At 36.0% G+C, this 27,056-nt stretch overlaps 1 protein-coding gene across 1 annotated transcript; it reads right to left on the bottom strand.

Annotated features, from left to right (window-relative positions):
- Positions 1–1,930: 1,930 nt before the first annotated feature.
- On the bottom strand, positions 1,931–11,776 carry SYT4 (synaptotagmin 4). The gene is made up of 4 exons (XM_043889621.1): positions 11,491–11,776; positions 7,843–8,657; positions 6,046–6,166; positions 1,931–4,598 (listed from the first exon to the last, which is right to left on the bottom strand). The coding sequence occupies exons 1-4, from the start codon at positions 11,522–11,524 to the stop codon at positions 4,291–4,293; spliced, it is 1,278 nt and encodes a 425-aa protein (XP_043745556.1). The 5' UTR covers positions 11,525–11,776; the 3' UTR covers positions 1,931–4,290.
- Positions 11,777–27,056: the final 15,280 nt, after the last annotated feature.

The raw sequence follows: 27,056 nt of genomic DNA, 5'->3' as shown, positions 1-27,056 counted from the left end.
GCTGCAGTTCACGGGGTCACAAAGTGTTAGACACAACTGTGTGACTGAACTGAACTGATAGCAAAGATCAATAAAAATAAAAGCTGTTTCTCTGGATAGATAAAACTGACAAACCATTAGCTAGACTCATCAAGAAATAAAAGGAAGAGACTCAAATCAATAAAATTAGCAATGAAAAAGGAGAAGATACAATGGACAACACAGAAATACAAAGAATCATGAGACTACTATGAGCAACTGTATGGCAATAACATTGACAACTTGGAATTAATGGACAAATCCTTAGAAAAGTGTAACCTTCCAAAAGTGAACCATGAAAAAAAGAGAAAATATGAACAGACAAATCACCAGCACAAAAATCTTTAAGTATGGTAAAATATCTTCCAACAAACAGAAGCACAGGGCCAGATGGTTTCACAGGCAAATTCTACCTAAAGTTTAGAAAAGAGCTAACACCTACCTATCCTGTTCAGACTCTTTCATAAAGTAACAGAGGAAGGAAAGCTCCCCAACTTGTTCTATGAGGCCACCATCGCCCTGTACCATTTGTTTTTTATTTCAAAGTTGTTTGATTTATTCTAGATACTTGTATATTTGTATCAATTTTAGAATCAGATTATCAACTTCTATTAAAAACCTGCTAAAATCTCAAAAAAATTCTCACCAACACTCGGCATGTTCAAACTCTTTGATTTTAGACACTCTAATAAGGGGTGTTTGATATCACACTGTGGTTTTAATCAGCATTTCTCTAATGACTAATTCCATGGAAAATCTCCTCAGTGGCCCTGGCTGCTTTTGCTAAGTAGGCCTAAAATATATTTGAGCACTTAGATGTAATTACCAACTAAGACTTTTGACATATATGGGCACATTCAATACAATTAATGTGCTTTAGAACAAAAATATAATGGCAGCAGGTTTTGGTTGCATTACATTTACAAAGCTGTTTATCCAAGTATGATAATATAGAACACCTCCATATAGATTAGTTCTGTTTAAAAAAAAAAAAAAATGGCTGATCCTCCTTGTGATTAATCCCATAGCTCCATTTACTTTAGCTGGTGTCTAAAGGAAGCGTTGTATATGTCCTCAGGTTTTTTCCTACCTTTCTTTGGAAGAGATAAAGACTTCTATTTCAGTACCATTTTACTAAATAAATCTATCCAATGCAAAGATATAGGAAAAATTAAAAAGAAAATAAAAAATAGTAATATAAAATGTGTGCTAAGTCACTTTCGTCATGTCCTACTCTATGCGACCATATGGACTATAGCCACACAGGCTCCTCTGTCCATGGGATTTTCCAGGCAAGAATACTGGAGTGGGTTGCTGTGCCCTCCTCCAGGGGATCTTCCAGACCCAGGGATCAAATCCAAGTCTCTTGTGTCTCCTGCATTAGCACGTGGGTTCTTTAGCACCTGGGAAGTGGTAAAGAGCACCACTTGGGAAGCCCCAAAACAAAGCAGGTAATGAAAGAGACTAAAGTGAGAAATAAAATCATAAAAGACAGTAAAAGAAGGGTTAAAATTAAAAATTGTGATAGAAAATGATAAAAGGAACAAAACACATAAATAAATAGTTAAAGAATGTGGGCATGAACAATTTTAAGAATATAACAGAGCCAATTTATGAGGATTCCTGGAGGAGATTGGCCTGCCATAGAGAGAAGAATGAGGAATATGATGAAATCTTTTCACATACCATTCATGTGAACTTGAGTCAACTGCCAAAGCTCCTTTAGCTTCAGGTTTTACTCCTGTAGATGGATAATGGTATCTGTCCTGAATGAGCTTTATGAAGATTAACCAAAATACAGCAAGATATGTGGAGATCTTGGTGCCAAATTATTATGTTCCTTAATCTGTGCCAGATGATCTGTTAGTGAAACTTGAGAACTTAGAAAGAAGAGAATCCACTGACAGAAAAGTTTGAGTTGAAATGCGTTGGGCAAAAGCAGCCATTTATTCATGTTTTATAAACATGATCTTACAAACATCATACAGAGCTGGCACAAAAGAATAGACACCATCTCATACACCATGCTTCCTTCCAAACCACTTCTATTAAGTTACAACATCAGAACAAATCAGTTACTAAGTTACACAGTTCTTCAAACATGGACATCTCCCCACTAGAGTGGTTAGATTGGCTAATAAGACAAACAATTAATTTATATGTTTAATACAGTGCAGAATTTGTAACAGAATTCAAGATCACACTGATATTGTCATACCATATAAAACAGGATTTTCAGAAGATAATGCGATCACTATGCCTCTGCCTACTTCAGTCCTGTTCTAGTTTTTCTTCTTTTTTTTACTTAACAATAATTGCAAATAGTTTTACTTGACTTTTCACAATGAAAAACACTTTAATTAAAAAAAAAAACAAAACTAAAAACTATTTACAAATTAGTTATTGTCATCTTGTAATTATCTGCTGTTGGCTTTATTGCCCCTCCTCCAATGACCATACTTCTCTTGGTACCATCATTAACTTCTGGCAACTGTGAAGGATACTTAGGGTTTACTTTTTTTAATGTTTCAGGGCTTCAAAATATATTCTATTTCTTGGCTCATGATACCAAATATACAAACATAAAAAGGCCATATGATTTACCCAAACCATATACTGACTACAATTTATTTCACAGAAATGTTGAGTGGACCAAGATGCTATGATGTGACTTTGTGATGGCACGAAAACAGTGATTGGAGAATAATCTCGTTTAATTCCAAAATCATCTTAAAGCTCAAAAGAGAGGTTGATTTCACTTTTTGTATACAGAGTGTAAAACATTTCCTACTTTCAGCATAATCATAAAAAGTATGTATAGGTTGTTTGGAAAATGTATTGTCATAGATTTTACAAGCACTGTGATGTCAAACACATTCTCAAAAACTGCTGGAGCGCTGACACAAAACCTGACTCAAAATGTAGAGTTTTCAGTAGACTTCATTTCTAACTTGCATATTTAAAATTCAACTGTACCTGAGTTTCACTCTTGCTTTCTAAACACTCAAATACAGTGATATTACCTCAAGTAAATTCTCTCCAAGTAATCACAGAGCCCTGGCACTGGAAAGCAGTACAAGATACAAGTTTATAAACTGGTCCACAGACAAGAGCTCAAGACAAATTAGCCTAGAAAAGATAGTGAAACATAGTCTACTGTGTTAATTTGGCAGCATAAATATGTTATGTGTGAACATATGTAAAGTATATTAGGCTTGCCATATGACTGTTTTCTATAATTTGTTGGTTAAAGTAAAATTTTCTATCTAGCAATGACTGAAACTTTATGACTTTTTGTCTTCATTTCTTTTCAAATAATGACTTAGTCCTCTCTGGGAGAGAACAAGCAAATGAAGCCTTGGTCACCCATGACCTCTCTATGTTCAAGGGATACACTTGAATGTACACTTATAAACTATACATATTTCCTCTAGGAAAATTGCATTTCTAACTGGATTTCTAGCTGAAGTTTATTTCTTTACTCATTAGCCAACTCAACAACTTCACAAAAATATATAGGGCTTTTTTAGGCCACATTGAGTCTTGTCACAAGCAGAGAATAATGCAAGGCCATGGGTCTTGTGTGAGACTATATTTTACATTTGACTCACATGTAATCACAGAGGGAGGAAATCATATTTTGGCTACAGTGTCCTCAACTCAGCCCTTTAATAAAATGATTTCTCATCTCATTTTGTTTACTGCTTTTTTTTTTTATTCCCAACAAACCTAAGTTACCTCTCTTATGATAAAGCTGTATCAAATTATTACAAACCAAAGAACAATAATCATATACTTTTATAATCAGGAAAACTATTTGTAAATGACATATCAATAATTAGTAAAGCAATCTAGAATATTTGTTTAATATCTTTGGGTTTAAAGAAAAATTTATTTCTCCACTTGATGAACAATGGGTGAATTTTCATAAGAGAAAGCATGCTTTTAATTTCTAAATCCTAATAATCACATTGATTTTTAGTGACGTGTTTCAATGAGCTCATCGCCACATCCATAATTTGAGACTACAGAGCAGTATTCCTAAAATGCTCAAGTAACCTGCAGGGGAAATTGAATATCTTATGAAAATTTATCCAGATTTTCTAACAAAGAGGAAATGATCATGATACACATTTACAGTTACTTTCTGTTAATTCAATCCATTTCTAACAACAGCAACAAAAAGTTTGCACTCACGTGTCAGGGAAAAAAAGGAAAATTTCTCCTTGCCTAGTAAAAATCGTTAAGTTCCAATTCATCACAGCTCGAGTGCTAACCATCACAGAGCGCGTGCCACTTGGCGATTTGCCTCCTGGGATAGTCACAGATCTCTTTCCAGTGCTCTCCACTGGCCCCTTCTGCTGCTGCTCCCAGGACCAACCGCCCAATCACCTCGTTTCGGGATCCCCTTTCAGAATCCAAAACCAGAAATTCAACACTTATCTCTTCTAGACCCTCACAAGGAATGTCAAAGACAAAGAGTTCATTGAACACTGCATTGGGGGTGCATTTCTTCACATGCGTCTTCTTTTTAGAGATTCTCTTTTTGGCATGGTACAGGTTCACTTTGACATAGGGATCTGCAATGATACACAACAGACAATGTACTGGCAGAACGAGGCAGGAACTCTGATCTCAAGATAACGGCGTCCTTAGATATTACCGCATACCGACAAAATGTGATTATAATGAAAATGAGTCAAAATGAAGTGAAAATATGGATAAAGCTTGGATTCTCTTTTGTCAACAAGTTGAAAATAAGTAAGAATGTAAAATAGGAGAGATAACAGAGGATAGGAAAGAACTGTAATGGCAGGATGAAGCGATGACATAAAGGGGGAGGAAAGAGAATGTTCTAACAACACATCCTGAATACTAATAACTCATTCCCGAGAACAGAATAGAAGGAAAGAACATTACACAGTGTCTAACCTTACTGAGCTGTCTGACTTTGGGTAAGTCTCTCTACCTCTCTGCTTTCTCTTTTGAATGGGGCAATGGGAATTTAGAGTTCACAATGGCAATGCCTTTTTCAGTTTTAATTTTTCTGTGGTCCTTTAATCACCCACTGTGTTCGTTTCCTGTTACCCTGTATTTATATTCCTTGTGTCACATGTATCCTGTGGGTTTTAAGGTAATGCTACTTTGTCACATATTTACTTACATTATTTTGCCGTATTCTGGTTGCAAGAGTTCATTTTAACTTCCTAACCTATATCTTTAAGATCATGTTTTCAGCTTCCATTACTTAATTATAAAATTATAACTAGTAATAGCTCTAGGTGATATTGAATGAAATGTATATATTTCATTATATATATATGAATGAATATATATATATATATGTATGAATTTATATATATATATATGAATGAAATCTATATACATATATACACATATATGTATATATCCAGTCTTCACAACCCCCTTCAAGGTAAGTACTACTATGTCCAGTTTGTATAGAGTTTAAGAAACATAACCATATTACTATGCTAAGAAATAGAAGGGTTAGGGTTTGAACTCAGATCATTTTAACCCATAGGTCACATGTTCTTTCTCATATAGCAAAGTATTTGTGTGTGTGTGTGTGTGTGAAAGCTAGTCACAAAACTAAAAGCTAATTCTTAAAACAGACAGTAGATACATAATGAATTGAAAGAAAGATAATAAAAATAATAGACATGTAAGGGTAGACAGGTTAATTTAAAATACTAAAATTAAGAACTTTTCCTATAGCTTATTGTTTTCTTCTGCATTTATCACTGCTTTATGCTTCAACTTTATTCAATCAAATATCTATCACATACTAACTTAGTCTTGTATTTTAGAACTACTTAGTTTTCTTCTTTTTGTTAATGGCATTGGCTCACACTTATTCCATAAAATGAGAAACAGAGGAACAATCACATCATTTGTAATTGTGAATAAAGGGTAAATACAAATCATAGGCCAGTGTTAGTTGTTAACTGTTTTTCCCAATATATAGCTCATTTTTCATTGAGCCTATGTTTTTCAAAGCATTCTTACCTGAAAGTCCAGACACATCAGATTTAGGCAGGTGCCGAGCTTTTAAAACAACCACAGTAAGAGTATTTGTGGTGGACTGATAGCAGAGAGAGATCAATAACTCACCCCGTCCTGAAGATTTCTAAACAAAAAGAGGTAAGATATAAAAATGTTTTTAGTATCCTTTAGTTTTGAAATATATACTTTTATCAACATTTAAAGTGGTATGATTTACATTTCCTTATTGTACTTTAATGTACATTTATATTTAGTAAATATACATTTCCTTATTGTACTTTAATGTGCTAAAGAATCAGAGTAACTAAAAGTATGTATGCAGGGCCATCACCTTCTAAGAACAACTATCTGCCATCTTGTGGACTTTTTAGGTACTGCAGAATGTTAAAATTCATAATAAGTTAGCCACACTCATCACTAGAAACGTTTTTAACAGGTATATTTAGAATATAGCTTACAGAGAGGTATTTTTAGTTTTTGCTTTTTCATTAGCTCTCCACTTTAATTAAGTTATTAATGGTAATTAGCATTATCTAATTATTTTGATAGATCTGTATATGGGAAACTGATTCATGTTCAGTTTGATTTATTTCAAATCCTTTAGAACAGACATGATTAAAATTTGAATCCAGAAAACCTGAAATTTAGTTTGACACCCACCATTCTCTTGACCCAGAGGGCTGCTGGAGTTATAATTCGTTTCCACAACCCTACCCCAAATCCTCCTTTAATCCAAGGAATGAGCTAAATATTGGAGAGAATTGCTTTGTCTTTGAATAGTATCATAGAATTTATTTTTTACATAAGACTTAGATCTGTTTTTACTTTAACATTAGACAAGATGACCAAAAAATCAAAGTACAAGTTCTAACTGAAATAAACAAAAAGTAACTTGGGGTTTGATTATAGCTAAGAATGATGACTGACTAGAACTCCTAAAACTGCAATACATGTTTATAAAAAAAAGCTACTATGGGGTAACTGTGTGAATGAGCACTCCAAGAAAAGGAGTAGGAAGCAAATCTTTATTCCCACTGTGCTACTAAGCAGCCTGGTGTATCAAATTACTTAACAATTTTAGATATTGACTTTCATTAATTTGAACAGACAAAGGTGAGGATGTAGTCAAAACAAACTTTATGGTATTCTATAAAATTATGCCTTACAGACACCAGGTATTCTGAAACACCACAGCTGGAATCAAGTCAGTTCCATATTTAAGGGGAAAATACAATTAAATTTGATTAATTGATGTCTTATCATTTTCTAATAATTCTAGAACTACAAAAGTAGTGTAACTACAAAGGCAGAATAACTCCTGTTATACAACACAAAGGTGAATATAATTCAATATAATGATGTACCTCTTCCTCAAGAAGCAATTCTATGAAAAGTCAATACAACTTCAAATACTCAGGATGAATTGACTTAATTTTTGATTTCAGTTATGCTAACATTGATACATATTTTTTACTTGCTATGAGTAAGAAATACTTGTCCACATTTTAGTGGCAGTCTTAGTCAAAATACTTGTGATAGAAATTCAGAAAAGTTATAAAAATAATATTTAAATAAATCCATAAATTGTCCCTATTTATTTTATATCATTGGTATATTTTAAGCATTTCAGTAGTGGATTAAATTTTCTTTCATCTATCTGTCTCCCTGCTCCCATTTGATTATGATCAATAACAGTTAAACATGGCAAACATGATATGTACAAGACATTGTTTTAATAAAAATCCCCTTGATGCAGAAAAGATTATTTATAAATATGTTTAAAGACTAAAAATTAATTACCCTAACATTTCTCTTGGTAATCTCTCTGTTCATTAACATTTCTCCACCAGTTAATTCAATTCCTGCCAGAGGAATCAGGACTTCTCCAATGACATCATCTCTTGAAAACCTGTCGAAACTCAAGACTGTGAAGTGCAAGGCCAGCTCCTGGATCTGGGTGTAGGGTATTCCATAGAATGTGAAGGTCTCATCGAAAGCTGGGTCCAAGGTCTTTCTCAGAACTCTTGTTTTTACTTTATGCTTCTTCTCTGGAAGAATCATCATCTTGATGTATGGGTCAGAGGTCATTGACTGGTCATCCATGGCCGGCAAACCACGGGCTTCCTTAATATTTACCACAAACGCTTTCCTCTCAAAGTTGTACTCTAAGGAGAAGAAGAGGGTTCCCAGCTTCTCCTGTTTCTCATCAGAAGTAAGAGAAGTGCTGGACTGTAAGCTATCGGGGGAAACTACCTCTTTTCCCCCTTCTGAAGAGAGTTTTGGGGTCACGCTCTCCAGGTCAGAAGGACTGCCAGCTTTGAGATTTGTTTTGGGAAAATTGCCATTTAGATCTCTCTTCTCAAGATCAAGATGCAATGAATTCTTTGGCACAGCTGATTTGTTCTTTACTTCATTTTTCTCATCGGCTCCAAACTTCTTCTTGCTGTTCAGGCTTTCAGGGTAAATGTCAACCCCCTTTAGCACATGCACAAACTTATATGGAGGAGTCTTGCTAGGCTTGGATGACTTTCTCTGACAGCATATCCATGCAAACAGAGAGATGGTGAAGACCAGGCCAAACGCACTGAAGATCCCCACCACTGTGGGGATTTCATCTGAAAAATCAAATGACCAATAACATGCATTAAAGGAGCAGAGTTGGAAACACCCTATTTGAAAAGCCTCCTAAAGCTGACAATTGCTGTATGTTGCACAGATTGAATTGCCTTCCAACTGTTCTGGGTGAATTATGTACCAATTTCCTATAACTTTCAGGAAAAAACACAGATGTGACACATAGAGAATAAATAGAAAATCCTTCCTTGTAGTAATTTTCATAAATAAAATGAGAGGATGAAACTTGGTTGAGGCTAAGGGTAGGGGAATACTAAATGATTGTGACCTACCTTTGTTTTCTCACAACATGAGACAAATAGGGTGAAATACATGAATCAGTACTAATTTCATAATATTTTCATCCATATTTTGAGGCTTTCCAGAAGCATCAATTCTTACTATGTAACTCTAAGTCACATTCTTCAAATGCTGAGAGAAATGATGGAACATTATCTGCAATTATCACAAACATGAATAATTTCTACCCAAATTACAATGAAAGAAATGTACACATATTAGGGGAAAAAGAACAAAAAAGTGAACAACAGAATATTGATATTATACAGCTTGTAAGACTACAAACTCATATACCTACCCCAAGTTCTTCAAATAAATACTGAATTATCCAAAGTACAAATTAATTATCTAGACAGGATAAAACTCAAAGAATGGTTATAAATGAATCATTGTTCCTTAAAATGTAATGAAAAGAGTGAGCAGAGATAATTTAGAGTTCAATTTTATCCATAACTGATTTTTTTCCTAGCACATTTTCACATGGCAAATGATGATCAAATTGAAATTGGCATTCATTCCTTGAATGAGGGCACATTAATCGCTGACATTATGTAACATTGATTATTCATGAAGCCTATCATGTTCCATATGTAAGTATATTCTCCAACAAATGATTCATATCACTGTGTAAGTAAAGCAGAATTACTATATATGGATGCAGTGAATTGAGTCAATGTTTAATAATGACCAAAATTAATATAACTAATGTAATAATATCTGCTTTTGGCTCCATTTCATTCTATTTTTTAATCCCAAGTAGTGAATAATAAAGTTAAAAGTCCCAGTCAGGAAAAGGTTAAGGCTTGCTTAACTAATCCCTGAAAGAATAGTCTTTTGTTTTTCTGCTCCTCAATCCCTCAAACTTCTATCTGTTTCATAATCACAAAACCAAACTCAAATAATATAAAATTAGGAAATGACAACAGCAAAGATACCAAAGGAGATAAAACAGGAAACACATCAATGAAAAATATTCTGCAGTTTAATTATATCAATAAACTGAATTGTGTAGACATGAAAAATATACTTTGAATTCACGAGATAGAAAAAGCAGTGGATGCTACAGAAAGAAAATGAGGTGAGAGCTAAACATCACTAGCTAAACTTACTATCAGTTTTTCAGTTTTTCCTTCTATTTAAGTTTTTGTGGGAAGAAAAAACAAACATACAAACAAAACACTCCTGGACTTTCTAAGCATCCAAGTCCAGGGAGCAAAAGCAAAGTCAGGAACTATTCTTTATTCTTTAGTCAATGAAGAAAGAAAAAATTTTTAAAAAGGAATAGTATTTTTTTTCTAAATAGACTTATGGCCCATACCAGAACATATTTTTAACTAGCACAGCATCTGAAAATTCCTCAGTATTCAAATATTTCTGATTTTCAATCAGAAACTGGGAATACATATATTACAACAATATAAACTCAATCAGTCATATGGACATCTGTGAAAGAAATTCCTTCCTGAATATAATATGATATATTGTCTCATTTAATATTAATGTCAAATGGCAAAATATTTAATATAATATACAAAGGTTCATCTGCTCCCTGTGTATTCTCTAATAATAAGATCCTAAAGTTTTGAGAGCAAAGATCTTTCATTTCACTCAGTTTCATAGCAGACTTCTATAAATTTCCTGATATTTCTGAATGTATATAAAGCAAAACTCCAATCTCTTGCCTTTGGAATATAATGGAACCTAAAATAGCACTTTTCTATTTGAAGAAATACCTCTGATATTTTCTCTTTTTCTTTTTTCACTAAAACAGAGGAGGAGAGTAAGAGTGTTAAGCATAGGTATAGGAAAAGGGAAACAACTGGAAAATGTAAGTCTTAAGTATAGTTTCCAGTAGTTTTTAGCTAACTGACCTGCAAATTTTCCCTTATCTCTCTGGCCTCTGGTTACCTGTGAAAAAGAATGGGCTCAGCTAATTTATTTTGAATACTCTATTTAACCCTCGAATCATAGGATTCTGTCTTTCACTAGTAGCATATTTCAAGAATACAAGAAAAAAACATAGCAGAGAAATTAATACCTTATGGTACATTCTGCAATAAAACATACATTCTAAATGCCTGATAGTCAAGTTATTTTATGTTGAGATCAAATCCTTATGTAATCACAGAACCATTTGGCTTCCCCTAATTAGTTAAATACCGGTTTTCATGCAAATGAAAATCACCTACAGAATTAATGAAACCAACAAGCAAACAGATCTCTTTTCTTTACTTAGCACGTGCTGCAATTTACAGGGATGACTAGGAACTTCTTGAATGTAACATCGCGCTAGCATAAAGCAATTTTAAGGACAAAAATAGTCAAGAGAGAAACCACTGAGGTAAGTCACTATTGCCGTTTTACAATTCTCATGTTCCTTTCAGTTCACCTGGGGAATTTATAATCAACATCCCACGGAAACACACACACAGACACACACACAGACACACAGACACACACACACACACACACACACACACACACCCCAGAGTATTTAGGGAACAATCGCAGTTCTAAGTTGAGTAACTTGCTTACCAAATTCTTCCCGGCTGGTAGAGATCGGAGCCATTTTTTGTTGCGTATTCTGTCCGAGGTGCTGAACGGAAACCCTCTGGCTTGGTTCACTTGCCTCGGTCTGAAGGGACAGGGGCTTTTCCTAGCGCTGGAAACAACAGTGCGAAGCCCAGGGGACCTAAGCCGGGAGTGGGGAAGAGGCAGCGAGGGAGGTCCACTCGCCCTCACACGGTGATTTTCCAGCCCTGTTCCTGTTTTGGCTCGTTAGAGAAGCTTGTCTCCGAGACTCTAGACGTGGCTGAAACACGAATTGACGCAATCCTGACGCTACAAGGTTGAAATCAGCCCCTCCCTCCTCTCTCCAAGCCACTCCTCTCCCCCTTCATTCTTTCTTCCTCCCTTCTCTCCTGGGATTTCAGCACACATTCATCAATTAACTGTTGGACTACTGGAGATTAGTTTGCTGTTCTGTGGGGGCTCAGAGACACATAGAGATGAGTCCTGAAACTCATCAATGTCAATTCCTAATGTAAAAATCCCCTGATCATCTAGATCAGTGAAAAACTATGTCTGTTTTATCACAATAATATAATTTACAGAAGCGATTTGGGGGAAGAGTAAGAAAAGAAATTTCTACATCAATGATCCCTTGTAAAATGAAAATCTATACTTTCTTGCTACTTAAATTTTTCTTTGATATAATACACCTATATTAGGAAATGTACTGCACACTGATTAATTTGAAATAAAATTTCCTATCATTATCACTTATTTTCTAATAAATTATTAGTCTAAACATTTTGTTGATTCTGTTGCTCAATCTTTCTCTCAGCTCTCTTCTTTTAATATTTGACTTTTGACCAGCTAAATTACTTTTGCATGTATTGAGATTGTTTGGGAAATGACATTTCTGGTTAAAATCCCTGACTTCTAACAGGTTTATTCAAAATAGTTACAAGAATAACATCACAATCTAAAATGACATCAATAATTATTGGTTATTTTCAAAGGAAAACATACTGCTTTTCTAACTACTGATATCCCCAGGGTTGAGGAACTGGGAAAATATGTTGTTAGATTCTGATTAATTTTAATCTGAAGAGTGTGCCTTTTTAAAGCAAATGTTAACAATTTTCCAAAGAAGAGAACTCAGGCTGTAACTTCAACTGTCAATTACTGCTCCATAGGGAATTCCTCTGCTCTGGAACTCAGTGAGAAAATAGCATCCAGTGTGTTCTGGGATCGGGGAGGCGTGAGTATCGGGTGAGTCTCCAAAAGCTACTGTAAAATGACAGGTTCCTGAGTACTGGCAAGCAGCTGGCTCTGGACGTCAGGACTGTGTCTGGGGAGAAATTGGCTCAGTCCTTTTGCATCATGGAAAATTTTATAAACCTAAGTCCCTCTTTTTTCCTTTTCTATTCACTCCCACATACTTGGCATTTTAACATTCTCCTAACGGATTCTTTTTTCTTTACTTTATATCATCATCTTATGAAAACATACAAGCTAATTTACTTTATTCAATTTTTCCATTATCAAAATCTGTGTTTTCAGGCCTCGTTGTTCCATTTCATTCAGATTACTTGCTTCCTTGATTTTGCATGCAGCTGGTGAGACTGTCCCTATGAATAAATATCCTTTAGATAGATGAAAGAGTGAGTGGCATTTGTGATACATTTATGGTATGAGGTTTATTAAAATATGTTTTCTACCTAAGTTATTAATAGCAAATGATTATACTCACTTGTAAACACAAGTACTTTATGTTATGTGTTTGACACAAAATAATATCTCTGTAATTTTACCTTCAGGTGGTAAAATGCTATCATCTAAAACCTGTCTAGCCTGTTCAAACTCTCCTTAAACGACCCTAGAACTCTCTTTAAACAGAACCCCACCCTACCCTGGGTTGTCTCATTTCTGAGGACACATTGTGATGAAATTACGTCTTGCCCAGAGCTAATGCTATTGTGAATGGAGTAACTCTTTCATTGTTTGCTTTAAAAGCAAACTGAAAATCAATGTTATTACCTAAATGTCAGATGTTTTCTTCATTTTCATTTGATAAGCAGCATATTAATCATTAAATAATCTCTTGAAACAAACTTCCAGCAGCATCAGATGAGGAGTGGGAAGCTGACCCAATTTAGAGGAAACCCTGTAAGTTTCTTGTGATTAAGATTCACACCCTACCACTATATTACATTGTTCTCTTTAGATCCAGCAAACAACTAATCAATTCTCTGACATAAACAATACCATTCTTGCAGCATTGATTTGAGAGGAGGGGTTGTTGCTAGGTAACCAGCTAATTGCTACCCAAAACACACAGTCTCAAGTAAGTTCCTGCCCTGAGTAAGGCAAACCCATCTGTACAAGTGGCATTGTTTACCTCAGAGTGATTCTTTGACTGATGAAGTGCTTAAGTGTTTACCCTATTTTATTTCTGATTAGGAATATGTATATGAATATGTATATATGGGGCTTCCCAGGTGGTTCTAGTGGCAAAGAATCTGCCTGCCAATGCAGGAGACGTAAGAGACATGGGCTTGGTCCCTGGGTCAGGAAGATCCCCTGGAGAAGGAAATAGCAACCCACTCCAGTGTTCTTGCCTGGAAAATCTCATGGACAGAGGAGCCTGGCAGGCTACAGTCCATAGGGTCACACAGAATCGGACATGACTAAAGCGATTTAGCATGCATGTATGTATACTTTGATAAGCAGTGAATAAAACATTTGAATTCAATTTGGATTTAAGAAATCTAGTTGATTTTAAAGATAAATAATTAAATGATTATAAGATTTTTAGTTCACTTTATTTACTTTTTAAATTTTAGTTTCATTTATAAACTTTGAGAGGTTTACTAGTTATATAATTAAGTCTATATTTTTTCAATTCCTTTCCTTAAAAATATTATTGGTAGATGTGTTTAGAAATCCCTGCTAAGCAAAACAAAATTTCAAAAGGTTGTGAAAATGTTTCAATGATTGTCAGCATTCAGTAATTTTTCATAGTACTCAGATTAACAATACAAAGGCATTTTACTTGTCTGCAGGTGGAGTAAAATGAAGTAATTGATAATGGATAATTGTTTTAATGTTTCATATCATTCTCTTAAGAATGCTAGCTCTAATGTTAATAGGATAGGTTTGTATTCCCACACCCAAGTTAAAATCCTACAAGACAAATGCTTTCCCAATTAGTATTGCAGAAATTCCTTTACATAAATCATTTCTATATTTATATTTTCTTCAAACTCTTTAGCACTTACTATGTGCCAACTTAAACTGGTCTCTGATAGCTCATGATTGAAAAACTCTACCTTAAACCAAAAATAAAAGTTTATAAACTTTCTTCTTTTCTTTCTTTCAATGCATCCTTCTTAAAGATGTGATACCTCTTAGGTTTTACCTAAGTAGGGAATTTATGCTAGTAAAGATGATAGAAAAGAGCGTTGCCCTCATGATGCTTACAGACTATAGAAGAAATAGACAGCCCTTCATTTAGAACTGGGAAGAAACTTTTAAGATCATAATTCAATCTTATTTACTTTGCTTGATATTTTCTACAAAGCTTGGTCAGCACTATTCCACAGCCATCACTCTCTATCCCTTTCATGCCATCTTTATCTATCCTCTTCTTCATAACTGCAGATTCAATATGATATACTCAGATCTGCATTCTTCCTTTTCCTATGAGCTGTCCACAACTTCTCTCTTATTTAATAGTTTCATTTTTAACTATGAAGTTTCTGACAACAGCACTTATGCATTCATATTAATTTAAAATTTTATACCATTATCTCTAACTAAATCCTTTAAGTCAGGTTGACATATCCTTGGTTACATGCCAACAACTCCCAAAAGAGATAAACCAAAGGGAAGTCACTCAGTCATGTCCGACTCTCTGCGATCCCGTGGACTGTAGCCTACCAGGCTCCTCCAGCCATGGGATTCTCCAGGCAAGAAAACTGGAGTGGGTTGCCATTAATGCTCCCTCTAAATACTCCACAAGTTTTACATTTCTTCATGATCTTCCTAGCACCAATGTTTTCATGCCCCTTGGCTTTATTTTTGTCAGCAAAGTAATGTCTTTGCTTTTTAATATGCTGTCTAGATTGGTCATAGCTTTTCTTCCAAGGAACAAGCATCTTTCAATTTCATGGCTGCAGTCACCATCTGCAGTGATTTTGAGCCAAAGAAAATAAGGTTTGTCACTGTTTCCATTTTTTTTTGCAATCTATTTGCCATGAAGTGATGGGACCAGATGCCATGATCTTATTTTTTGTTTTTTAAATTTATTTTTAATTGAAGTATAATTGCTTTGCAGAATTTTGTTGTTTTCTGTCAAACCTCAACATAAATAAGCCATATATATATATATATATATATATATATATATATATATATATATAATATTATATATCCCCTCCCTTGAGAACCTCCCATCTCCCTTCCCATCCCACCCCTCTAGGTTGATGCAGAGATCTTGTTTGAGGTTCCTGAGCCATACAGCAAATTCCTATTGGCTATCTATTTTACATATGGTAATGTAAATTTCTATGTTACTCTCTCCGTACATATCACCCTCTCCTCCTCCCTCCCCAAATCCATAAGTCTATTCTCTATGTCTGTTTTTTCATTGCTTCCCAGTAAATAAATTCTTCAGTGCCATTTTTCTAGATTCAGTATACATGCGTTAGTATACAATATTTATCTTTCTCTTTCTGACTTACTTCAGTCTGTATGATAGGCTCTAGGTTCATCCACCTCATTAGAACTGACTCAAATGTGTTTCTTTTTACGACTGAGTAATATTCCATTGCGTATATGTACCAGTACTTCTTTATCCATTCAACTGTTGATGGACATCTAGGTTGCTTCCATGTTCTAGCTATTGTGAATAGTGCTGCAATGAACAATGGGATACATGTGTCTTTTTCAATTTTGGTTTCCTCAGAGTATATGCTTAGGAGTAGGATTGCTGAGTCACATGGTGGTTTTATTCCTAGTTTTTTAAGGAATCTCCATACTGTCTTCCATAGCAGCTGTATCAATTTATGTCCTCACCAACAGTGCAAAAGTGTTCCCTTTTCTCCACACCCTCTCCAGCACTTATTGTTTGTAGACTTTTTGATGATGGCCATTCTGACTGGTGTGAGGTGATAACTCATTGTAGTTTTGATTTGCATTTCTCTAATAATGAGTGATGTTGAGCATCCTTTCATGTGTTTGTTAGCCATCTGTATGTCTTCTTTGGAGAAATGTCTGTTTAGGTCTTTTTCCCACTTTTTGATTGGTTTGTTTGCTTTTCTGGTATTGACTTGTATGAACTGTGTGTATATGTAGGAAACTGATCCTTTGTCAGTTGTCTCATTTGCTATTATTTTCTCCCATTCTGAGGGTTGTATTCCCACTTTGCTTATAGTTTCCTTTGCTGTGCAAAACCTTTTAAGCTTAATCAGGTCCCACTTGTTTACTTTTGTTTTTATTTCAATTACTCTAGGAGGTGGGTCATACAGGATCTTACTTTGATTTATGTCATTGAGTCTTCTACCTATGTTTTCCTCTAAGAGTTTTACAGTTTCTGGTCTTACATGTAGGTCTTAAATCCATTTTGAGTTTATCTTTGTATGGTGTTAGGAAGTGTTCTCATTTCATTCTTTTACATGTAGCTGTCCAGTTTTCCCAGCACTGTTTGTTGACGAGGCTGTCTTTGCTCCATCCTATATTCTTGCCTCTTTTGTCAAAAATAAGGTACCCGTAGGTGCATGGGTTTATTTCTGGGCTTTCTATCTTGTTCAATTGGTCTATATTTCTGTTTTTGTGCAGTACTATACTGTCTTGATGACCGTAGCTTTGCAGTATAATCTGACGTCAGGAAGGTTGATTCCTCCAGCTTCATTCTTCCTTCTCAAGACTGCTTTGGCTATTCAGAGTCTTTTGCATTTCCATATGAATTGTGAATGTTTTTGTTCTAGTTCTGTGGAAAATTTCATTGGTAATTTGACAGGGATCACATTGAATCTGTAGATTGTGTTTGGTAGTATAGTCATTTTCACAGTATTGATTTTTCCTACCCAGTAACATGAAATATCTCTCCAACTGTTTATGTCGTCTTTTATTTCTTTCATCAGTGTCTTATAATTTTCTATGTACAGTTCTATTCTCTTCTTAGGTAAATTTATTCCTAGATATTTTATTATTGTTGTTGTATTGGATTGATTCCTTAATTTCCCTTTAAGATTTTTCATTTTTTAGTATATAGAAATGCAAGTGATTTCTGTGTATTGATTTTGTATTCTGCAACTTTGTTAAATTCACTGATTAGCTCTAGTAATGTTCTTATACTATCTTTATGGTTTTCTATGTACAATATCATGTCATTTGCAAACAGTGAGAGTTTTACTTCTTTTCCAATCTAGATTCCTTTTATTTCTTTTTCTTCTCTGATTGCTGTAACTAGGACTTCCAAAATTATGTTGAATAGTAGTGGAGAAAGTGGACCACCTTGTCTTGCTGCTGATCTTAGGGGGAATGCTTTCATTTTTTTCACCATTGAGAATAATGTTTACTGTAGGCTCATCATATATGGGCTTTACTATTTTGAGGTAGATTTCTTCCATGCCCATATTCTGAAGAGTTTTAATCATAAATGGGTGCTGAACTTTGTTAAAGGCTTTTTCTGCATCTATTGAGTTTTTCATATGGTTTTTATCTTTCAATTTGTTAATATGGTGTATCACATTGATTGATTTGTGCATATTGAAGAATCCTTGCATCCCTGGAATAAACCCAACTTGATGTTGTATGAGCTTTTTAAAGTGTCTTTGAATACTGTTTGCTAAAATTTTGTTGAGGATTGTTGCATCTATGTTCATCAGTTATATTGGCCTGTTGTTTTCTTTTTTTGTTGTTGTGTTTGTCTAGTTTTGGTATCAGGGTGATGGTGGCCTCATAGAATGTGTTTAGCTGTGTTCCTTCCTCTGCAGTTTTTAAAAAGAGTTTTCAAAGGATAGGCATAAGCTCTTCTCTAAATGTTTGATAGAATTCTCCTGTGAAACCATCTGGGCCTGGACTTCTGTTTTTTTAGGGGGGAGATTTTTTATCATAGCTTCAATTTCAGTCCTTATAATTGAGTTGCTCATTATTTGTAGATCTTCCTGGTTTAGTCTTGGAAGATGGAACTATTCTAAGAATCTGTCCACTTCTTCTGGGTTATCAATTTTATTGCCATGAAGTTGTTCATAATAGTCTTTTATAATCCTTTGCATTTCTGCATTGTCTGTTATAACCTCTCTTTTTTCATTTCTAATTTTGTAGATTTGATTCTTCTCTCTTATTTTCTTAATGAGTCTGGCTAAAATTTTGTCAATTTTTTTTATCTTCTCAAAGAATCTGCTTTAAGTTTTATTAATCTTTATTATTTTTTCTTTCTTTTTCATTTATTTCTGCTCTGGTCTTCATGATTTCTTTCCTTCTGCTAATTTTTGAACTTTTTGTTCTTCATTTTCCAGTTGTTTTAAGTGTATAGTTACATTGTCTATTCGTTGTTTTTCTTGTTTCTTGAGGTAGGATTGTATTGCTATAAACTTCCCTCTTAGAATTTCTTTTGCTACACCCCATAGGTTTTGAGTTGCTGTGTTTTCATTGTCATTTGTTTCCAGAATTTTTTTTTATTTCCTTGTTGATTTCTTCAGTAACCTGTTGGTTATTTAGAAATGTATTGTTTAATCTCCATGTGTTTGTATTTTTTTACAGTTTTTTTTCCTTGTAATTGATGTTGAGTCTTATAGCTTTGTCGTCAGAAAAGATGCTTAATAGCAATTTCAATTTTCTTCAACTTAGTGAAGTTTGATTTGTGATGCAAGATGTGGTCTATCCTGGAGAATGTTCCATGGGCACTAGAGAAGAAGGTATATTCTGCATTTGGATGGAATGTCCTGAAGATATCAATGAGATCCATCTCATCTAATGTATCATTTAAGACTTGTGTTTCCTTATTAATTTTCTGCTTTGATGATCTGTCCATTGGTGTGAGTGGGGTGTTAAAGTCTCCTACTATTATTGCGTTACTGTCAATTTATCCTTTTATGTCTGTTAGTGTTTGTCTTATGAGGTTGGATGCTATGTTGAGTGCATAGATAATTACAATTGTTGTCTTCCTCTTGGATTGATCCCTTGATCATAATGTAGTGTCCTTCCTTGTCTCTTGTAATATTCTTTATTTTAAGGTCTATTTTGTCTGATATGAGAATTGCTACTCCAGGATTCATTTGTTTTCCATTTGTATGGAATATATTTTTCCATCTTCTCACTTTCAGTCTACATGCATCTTTAGGTCTGAAGTGGGTTCCTTGTAGACAGCATATATATCAGTCTTGTTTTTATATCCATTCAGCCAGTCTGTGTCTTTTGGTTGGAGCATTTAATCTGTTTATATTTAAAGTAATTATTGATATATATTGCCATTTTCTTAATTGTTTAGGGTTTGATTTTGTAGACCTTTTTCCTTCTCTTGTATGTCCTGACTATATAAGTCCCTTTAACATTTGTTGTAAAGCTGGTTTGGTGGTACTGATTCTCTTAACTTTTCTTGTCTAAAAAGCTTTTGATTTCTCCATCAATTTTGAATGAGATCCTTGCCAGGTAGAGTAATCTTGGTTGTAGATTTTTCCCTTTCAGTACTTTAAATATATCCTGCCATTCCCTTCTGGCCTGTAGAGTTTCTGTTGAAAGATCAGTTGTTAAACGTATGGGGTTTCCCTTGTATATTACTTATTGCTTTTCCCTTGCTGCTTTTAATATTCTTTCTTTGAGTTTAGTCCTTGTCATTTTTGATTAGCATGTGTATTGGCATGTTTCTCCTTGGGTTTATACTGTACGGGACCCTTTGCACCTCTTGAACTTGATTGACTGTTTCCTTTTCCATGTTGAGGAAATTTTCAACTATAATCTCTTCAAAATTTTTCTCATACCCTTTCTTTTTCTCTTCTTCTGAGACCCCTATACTTCAAAAGTTGCTGCGTTTGATACTGTCCCAGAGGTCTCTGAGACTATCCTCAGTTCTTTTCATTCTTTTTACTTTATTCTGCTCTTCAGAAGTTATTTCCACCATGTTATCTTCCAGCTCACTGATTCGTTCTTCTGCTTCAGATATTCTGCTATTGATTCATTCTAGACTATTTCTAATTTCAACAATTGTGTTGTTTGTCTCTGTATCTTATTCTTTATTTCTTCTATTTGTAATTGATTCTTCCATTTTGTTTGCAAGGTTTTTGATCTTTACTATCATTATTCTGAACTCTTTTTCAGGTAATTTGCCTATTTCCTCTTCATTTATGTGGACTTATGTGTTTCTATATTGTTCCTTCATCTGTGTAGTATTTCTCTGCCTTTTCATTTTTTTTTTAACTTATTGTGTTTGAGGCCTCCTTTTCCCAGGCTTCAAGGTTGAATTCTTTATTCCTTTTGTTTTCTGCCCTCCTAAGTTTGGTCCAGTGGTTTGTGTAAGCTTTGTATAGGGTGAGATTTTGCTGAGTTTTGTTTTATTTTGTTTTGATTTTCCTCTGATGGGCAAGGCTGAATGAGGTGGTAATCCTGTCTGTTGATGATTTGGTTTGTATTTTTGTTTTGGTTGTTGTTTGGATGCAGCATCCTTCACAGGGTGCTACTGGTGGTTGGGTGATGCTGGGTCTTATATTCAAGTGGTTTCCTTTTGGGGAGCTCTCACTGTTTGATACTCCCTAGGGCTAGTTCTCTGGTAGTCTAGGGTCTTGGAGTCAGTGCTCTCTCTCCAAAGGCTCAGGGCTTGATCTCTGGTCAGGAATGAAGATTCCACAGGTGGTTTGTTATGGCATTAACTGAGATTAAACACATACCCAAAAACGAGATACCAAAATGAACTCCAGACAAATAGCAGTTATAAAATTAGGCAAATAATAATTAAAATAATGGAATATACCCATATACATATATATCCATAAGCAAAATCAAAAGAGTCCAACAAAAATAAAATAAAATGGATTGATCTGGTGAGCAAAGGAAATCAAAAATAACATCTACCAGTTAAGAACAAGACTAACTAAAGCACAAACTGAAAAAACAAAACTAAAGTAAGGTACCAGATGGGGAATAAAGCAATGAAAACAAAACTCACAAATATGTTGAGAGGAAAGGACAGAAAGAAAAGAAAGAATAGAAATGCAAAGTTAAACAGAGATATTTAAAGAAGATTTATATACATTAAAGATTAACTGCAATAGAAAAGAACAGTAGGAAAAGCAAATAAATGAATAAATGTAGAAAAATAATAATAGGTTTAAAAAATTAAAATTGAAAATTAAAAAAAAAAGAAAAGAAAAAATTTTAAAAAAAGGAAAACTCCACAGAACTGCAAAAGCCCAATGTGGGACTCAGGTTTATAACAATATAAATTGTGATTTAAAAAAAAGAAAGAGAGAAATGCAAAAGCTTAATTATATTTCATAGTGCCAATAAAAGTGACAACTACAGTGGGGTGGGGGAAAGAAAAATTCTTTTAAATGAAAAAATACAAAAGAAACTACAGAACAAGTTAAAATATAAGAATAATAATATTTTTCTTGAGTCACTGCTGTCAGGGTCCTTTCCCTCACTGGGAGCTATAGTCCACCTCACCTCCCTAGGATGCCCTCCAACACTGCTGGTCTCTGGACCTGCTGTGGGGGCAGTTCATATTCTAATCTGGTCCTACTCCTGTGTGTTCTTGCCTCCAATGTCCAAAGCTATCAGAACCATTGTGTTTTCTTTTGTGGGAGCTTTCAATGTCCTTTTATATATTTTGCAGACACAGAATCTGCCTAGCTGACTGTGTGGATTTAATCTGCAGCTTTTATAAATGGTGGGAAAGTTTTGGGTCTTCTTCCTTACCCATAGTGCCCCTGGGCTTCAATTGTGGTTTTATTTCCACCTCTGCATGTGGGCTGTCTGCTGGGGTTTCTCCTGAGGCTTCCTGGTAGGACTTGGGTCTGTCCCAGTGAGGGCCAGGCGTGGAGGTGGTGCAGCTGCTTGGGTCGCAGGGGTTCTGGTAGCACCAGGTACTCAGGGGAGCTGGCGGCCAGGGCAGCAGGAAATACAGTGCTTAGGCAATGGCACCCCACTCCAGTACTCTTGCCTAGAAAATCCCATGGGCAGAGGAGCCTGGTGGGCTGCAATCCATGGGATCGCGAAGAGTTGGACATGACTCAGTGACTTCACTTTCACTTTTCACTTTCATGCGTTGGAGAAGGAAATGGCAGCCCACTCCAGTGTTCTTGCCTGGAGAATCCCAGGGAGGGCAAAGCCTGGTGGGCTGCTGTCTATGGGGTCGCACAGAGTTGGATACGACTGAAGCGACTTAGCAGCAGCAGCAGAAGGGTATGACAACCAGTATTGCCCAAACACTCCAGTATTCTTGCCTGGAGAACCCCTGACAGAGAAACTGGCAGGCCACGGTTCACAGGGTGGCAGAGTTGTATATGACTGAAGTGACCCCGCGTGCATAGATACAAGACTTTTCTTTTGCCTGTGGCAGCTCTGCCCCAGTGAGGATTGAGCATAAAAATGGCGCAGCTGCTTAGGTTGCAGGGACTCTGGTGGTGCCAAGTGTGCAGAGACATGGACTGCCTTAGCCACAGGAGTTATGGCCCTACCAGAGTCTTTTCTCAAGCCCCTGGGAGCTGGCAATCAGAAGGCTGGTCTTTCTCCATAGCTCCTCTGGTTCAGGCGCTTAGAGCGCTCCCTTGCCTGGGGTCCTTCTCTGTTGTTTGGCATGTCAGGCACATAGATGGGCCCACCTGGCTGGGCTCCTACCTATAGATTGTCACATCGGTCACTTAGAGGGTCATCCTGGGTGGGGTCTTACTCTGTAGTTCAATGTGTCAGGTACTTGATGGGCCAGCCTATCTATTGTTCAGCTCCCTATGCTGGCATGTGGAGAGAGAGAGGTCATGGCAATGACTCCACCCTCTACGCATGACTCAGCAGTATCACCCTGCTTCCATGGCTGCCTAGCTTTCCTCCACAGGCATTTCCCACCAGTTTCCTCCCTCAGAGCCCCTCTGTCCATTTCTCCACCCTCAACAGCAGCTCCCCCCACCCCCCGCCCTTGCCCTGGAATTGCTCCGCAATCCCAAACTCCAGCTCCCAGCCACTGTGCTTTCTAGGGGACCTGTGTCCCTGTCCAGGGTACATATGGCTGCAGCAAGGACTGTTTGATTCTCATTCCATTTAGGTTGGCACAGATCAGCTGTTTCACTCTCAGCCTTAAATGTTTCTCCTCTGACTCAAACAATTGCCCTGATGTGAGGATCAGACCCCTGCATCAGTTTCTCCACCCAGTGAAGGCAGGTTCAGCTCTAGTAACACTCTGCCCACACCCCCTCCTCACCCCGCCAGTTCCTTCATCCTACCAGGTTTTGCATGGCTCTGTATATTCTTTTCCACTGGTCGAGTACTCCTGTCTGCTTTCAACTGGTGTTCTGCATGCACTTCTGTGTCTGAAGGTATATTCCTCATGTATCCATGGAGAGAGATGTACTCCACATCCACCTATCCCTCCACCATCTTGTTCTCCCGATCTGAGTTTTTTGACTTTTGAGCTTTAAGCCAGTTTTTTTTTTTTTTTTTTTACTCTCTTCTTTCGCTTTTATCAAGAGGTTCTTCAGTTCCTCTTCATTTTCTGCCTTAAAGGTGGTGTAATCTGCATATCTGAGGTTATTGATATTTCTCCCAGCAATCTTGATTCCAGCTTGTGCTTCATTCAGCCCAGTATTTTGCATGATGTACTCTGCATGTGAGCTAAATAAGCAGGGTGACGATATACAGAAAAAAACGGTAGGTATTTATTTTTCTACTTATCTACTTCACACAAGTAGATCTTTAAGTCCAAGAAAAAGGTATTTGGAAGATAATACAGGATATTTTAAAATGATAAATTTATAACTATACTAGGGAGATATGAAGTTTCAACATGTCTACATGCTCATTAGTACAGCTTCAAAAATCTAAAAAGCCAAAGTTGGTAAGAAATAATGTAAGAAACAGACAAATCCACATACAGAGGAAATTTTTTTTTCAAAACTTCTCCATAACTGAAAGAAACAGATAAAAATCAGCACAGATGCACAATATCTAAACAAATTAATAAATTTGAGCTAGTTCAAAATATGTAGTGATTTTTAAAATATGGAACATTTAGCAAAATTGATCATGTTCAGTTCAGTTCAGATGTGTCTGACTTTTTGCAACCCCATGAACTGCAGCACACCAGGCCTTCCTGTCCATCACCAACTCCCAGAATCCACCCAAACCCATGTCCATTGAGTCGGTAATGCCATCCAACCATCTCATCTTCTGTCATCCCCTTCTCCTCCTGCTCCCAATCCCTCCCAGCATCAGGGTCTTTTCCAATGAGTCAACTCTTTTGCGTGGCCAAAGTATTGGAGTTTCAGTTTCAGCATCAGTCCTTCCAATGAACACTCAGGACTGATCTCCTTTAGGATATACTGGTTGGATCTCCTTGCAGTCCAAGGGACTCTCAAGAGTCTTCCCCAACACCACAGTTCAAAAGCATCAATTCTTTGGCACTCAGCTTTCTTCACAGTCCAACTCTCACATCCATACAAGACCACTGGAAAAACCATAACCTTGACCAGATGGACCTTTGTTGACAAAGTAATGTCTCTGCTTTTTAAACCACTGTCTAGGTTGGTCATAACTTTGCTTCCAAGGAGTAAGCGTCTTTTTATTTCATGGCTGCAATCACCATCTGCAGTGATTTTGGAGCCCAGAAAAGTAAAGTCAGCCACTGTTTCAACTGTTTCCCCATCTATTTGCCATGAAGTAATGGGACCAGATGCCATGATCTTAGTTTTCTGAATGTTGAGCTTTAAGCCAACTTTTTCACTCTCCTCTTTCACTTTCATCAAGAGGCTCTTTAGTTCTTCACTTTCTACCTTATGAGGTAGCCATTAAGTTTCAAAACACCTCAGAGGACTGAAATAATTCAGTTTGTTCTTAAATCACAGAGACATTAAGCTGTAAACAGTACAGTAAACTATCTAGAAAGCCTCCTATTATTTGAAAACTAAGCGAACCACATGTAAATAACCCATGAGTCATGGAAGAAATCTAAGTAGAAATTAGAAAAAAAGTGAATTGAATGATAATGACAACATGTCATAATAAAATTTGTGGAATGCAACTTAAAATATGCTAAGAGAGTATGTGTTTGTAAATGCATGGACTAAAGTACAAAATCTTCTGGAAAACAATAATTTAACTATTTATTGTGAAAAATAGAAAAGAAAAAAATTCTACCTAAGAAATGTTGAGAAGGAAAATGATAGGAAATTAATATCATTTAAAAAAAAAAACAGTACATAAAGAGAGCTAACAAACAAAAAAAATTTAAGATTAATCTTATTGATAATTCCTGGCAACACTGACAGGAAAGAAAGGAGGGAAACAAATATTACAAATGAAACAACAGAGCAAAAAAGACAAGCCATAGACCAGGACTTAGAGAATATGATTGCAATATATATTTCTGATATAGGAATTACATCCAGAAATTTATAAAGAAAAAATCATTTTTTTTCTTTTTTTTTTTCCATTTATTTTTACTAGTTGGAGGCTAATTACTTTACAATATTGTAGTGGTTTTTGTCATACATTGACCTGAATCAGCCATGGATTTACATGTGTTCCCCATCCCATTCTCCCCTCCCACCTCCCTCTCCACCTGATCCCTCTGGGTCTTCCCAGTGCACCAGGTCCGAGCACTTGTCTCATGCATCCAAACTGGGCTGATGATCTGTTTCACCCTAGAAGTAAAAATCAAATTTTAAAAGACAAACATTCCAATGAAAAATGGACATCAGCCCTCTTATAGCTATGTCCCTAAGAAAGATACATCTTAATGGCTAATAATCAATGGAAAGAGTCTTACAGCAGCAGCGGTCACCAGGAAAAAAGAAATACAAAGAAATTCCCTGGCAATCCACTGGTTAAGACTCCATGCTTCCACTGCAGGGGACACTGGTTTGATTAGTGGCCACAGGACTAAGATTTCCACATGCCACATGTTAAAAAATTAAAATCTCCCACAAGAAATAGGAGAAAAATTCTTGAGAGACCCTTGGATTGCAAGGAGATCAAACCAATCAATCCTAAAGGAAATCAACCCTGAATATTTACTAGAAGGACTGTTACTGAACTTGAAGGTCCAGTGCTTTGGCCACTTGATGTGAAGAGCTGACTTATTGGAAAAGACCTTGATGCTGGAAAGGATTGAAGGCAAAAAGAGAATAGAGTGGCAGAGGATGAGATGGTGAGATAACATCACCGTCTCAATGGGCATGAATTTGAGCAAATTCTGAGAGATAGCAGAAGACAGAGGACCTGATATGCTGCAGTACAGGGGTCCCACAGCGTTAGACACAACTTAGCAACTGAAAAACAAGAAGAGATAGTACTACATACCCACCAAAAGTCCTAAAACTGTAGGGGAAGTTGATACAAAGTATTGATAAGGATGTGGGACAAGAAATTTATTCAGTCTCTTG

Source organism: Cervus elaphus, chromosome 27 (genome assembly GCF_910594005.1).
Source record: "Cervus elaphus chromosome 27, mCerEla1.1, whole genome shotgun sequence".
Classification (NCBI taxonomy): domain Eukaryota; kingdom Metazoa; phylum Chordata; class Mammalia; order Artiodactyla; family Cervidae; genus Cervus; species Cervus elaphus.
Note: the sequence above shows the minus strand (reverse complement) of the source record. Positions and strands in the feature narration are given on the sequence as shown.

What these genes read in the sequence shown, in the direction of transcription:
- SYT4 (XM_043889621.1), bottom strand. Translation starts at nt 11,524, where the DNA reads ATGGCTCCGATCTCTACCAGCCGGGAAGAATTTG. An exon ending in TACCAGCCGGGAAGAATTTG is followed by an intron (nt 8,658 to 11,490) that starts GTAAGCAAGTTA and finishes TTGATTTTTCAG; the next exon opens with ATGAAATCCCCACAGTGGTG. An exon ending in TGATGTGTCTGGACTTTCAG is followed by an intron (nt 4,599 to 6,045) that starts GTAAGAATGCTT and finishes GTATCATTGCAG; the next exon opens with ATCCCTATGTCAAAGTGAAC.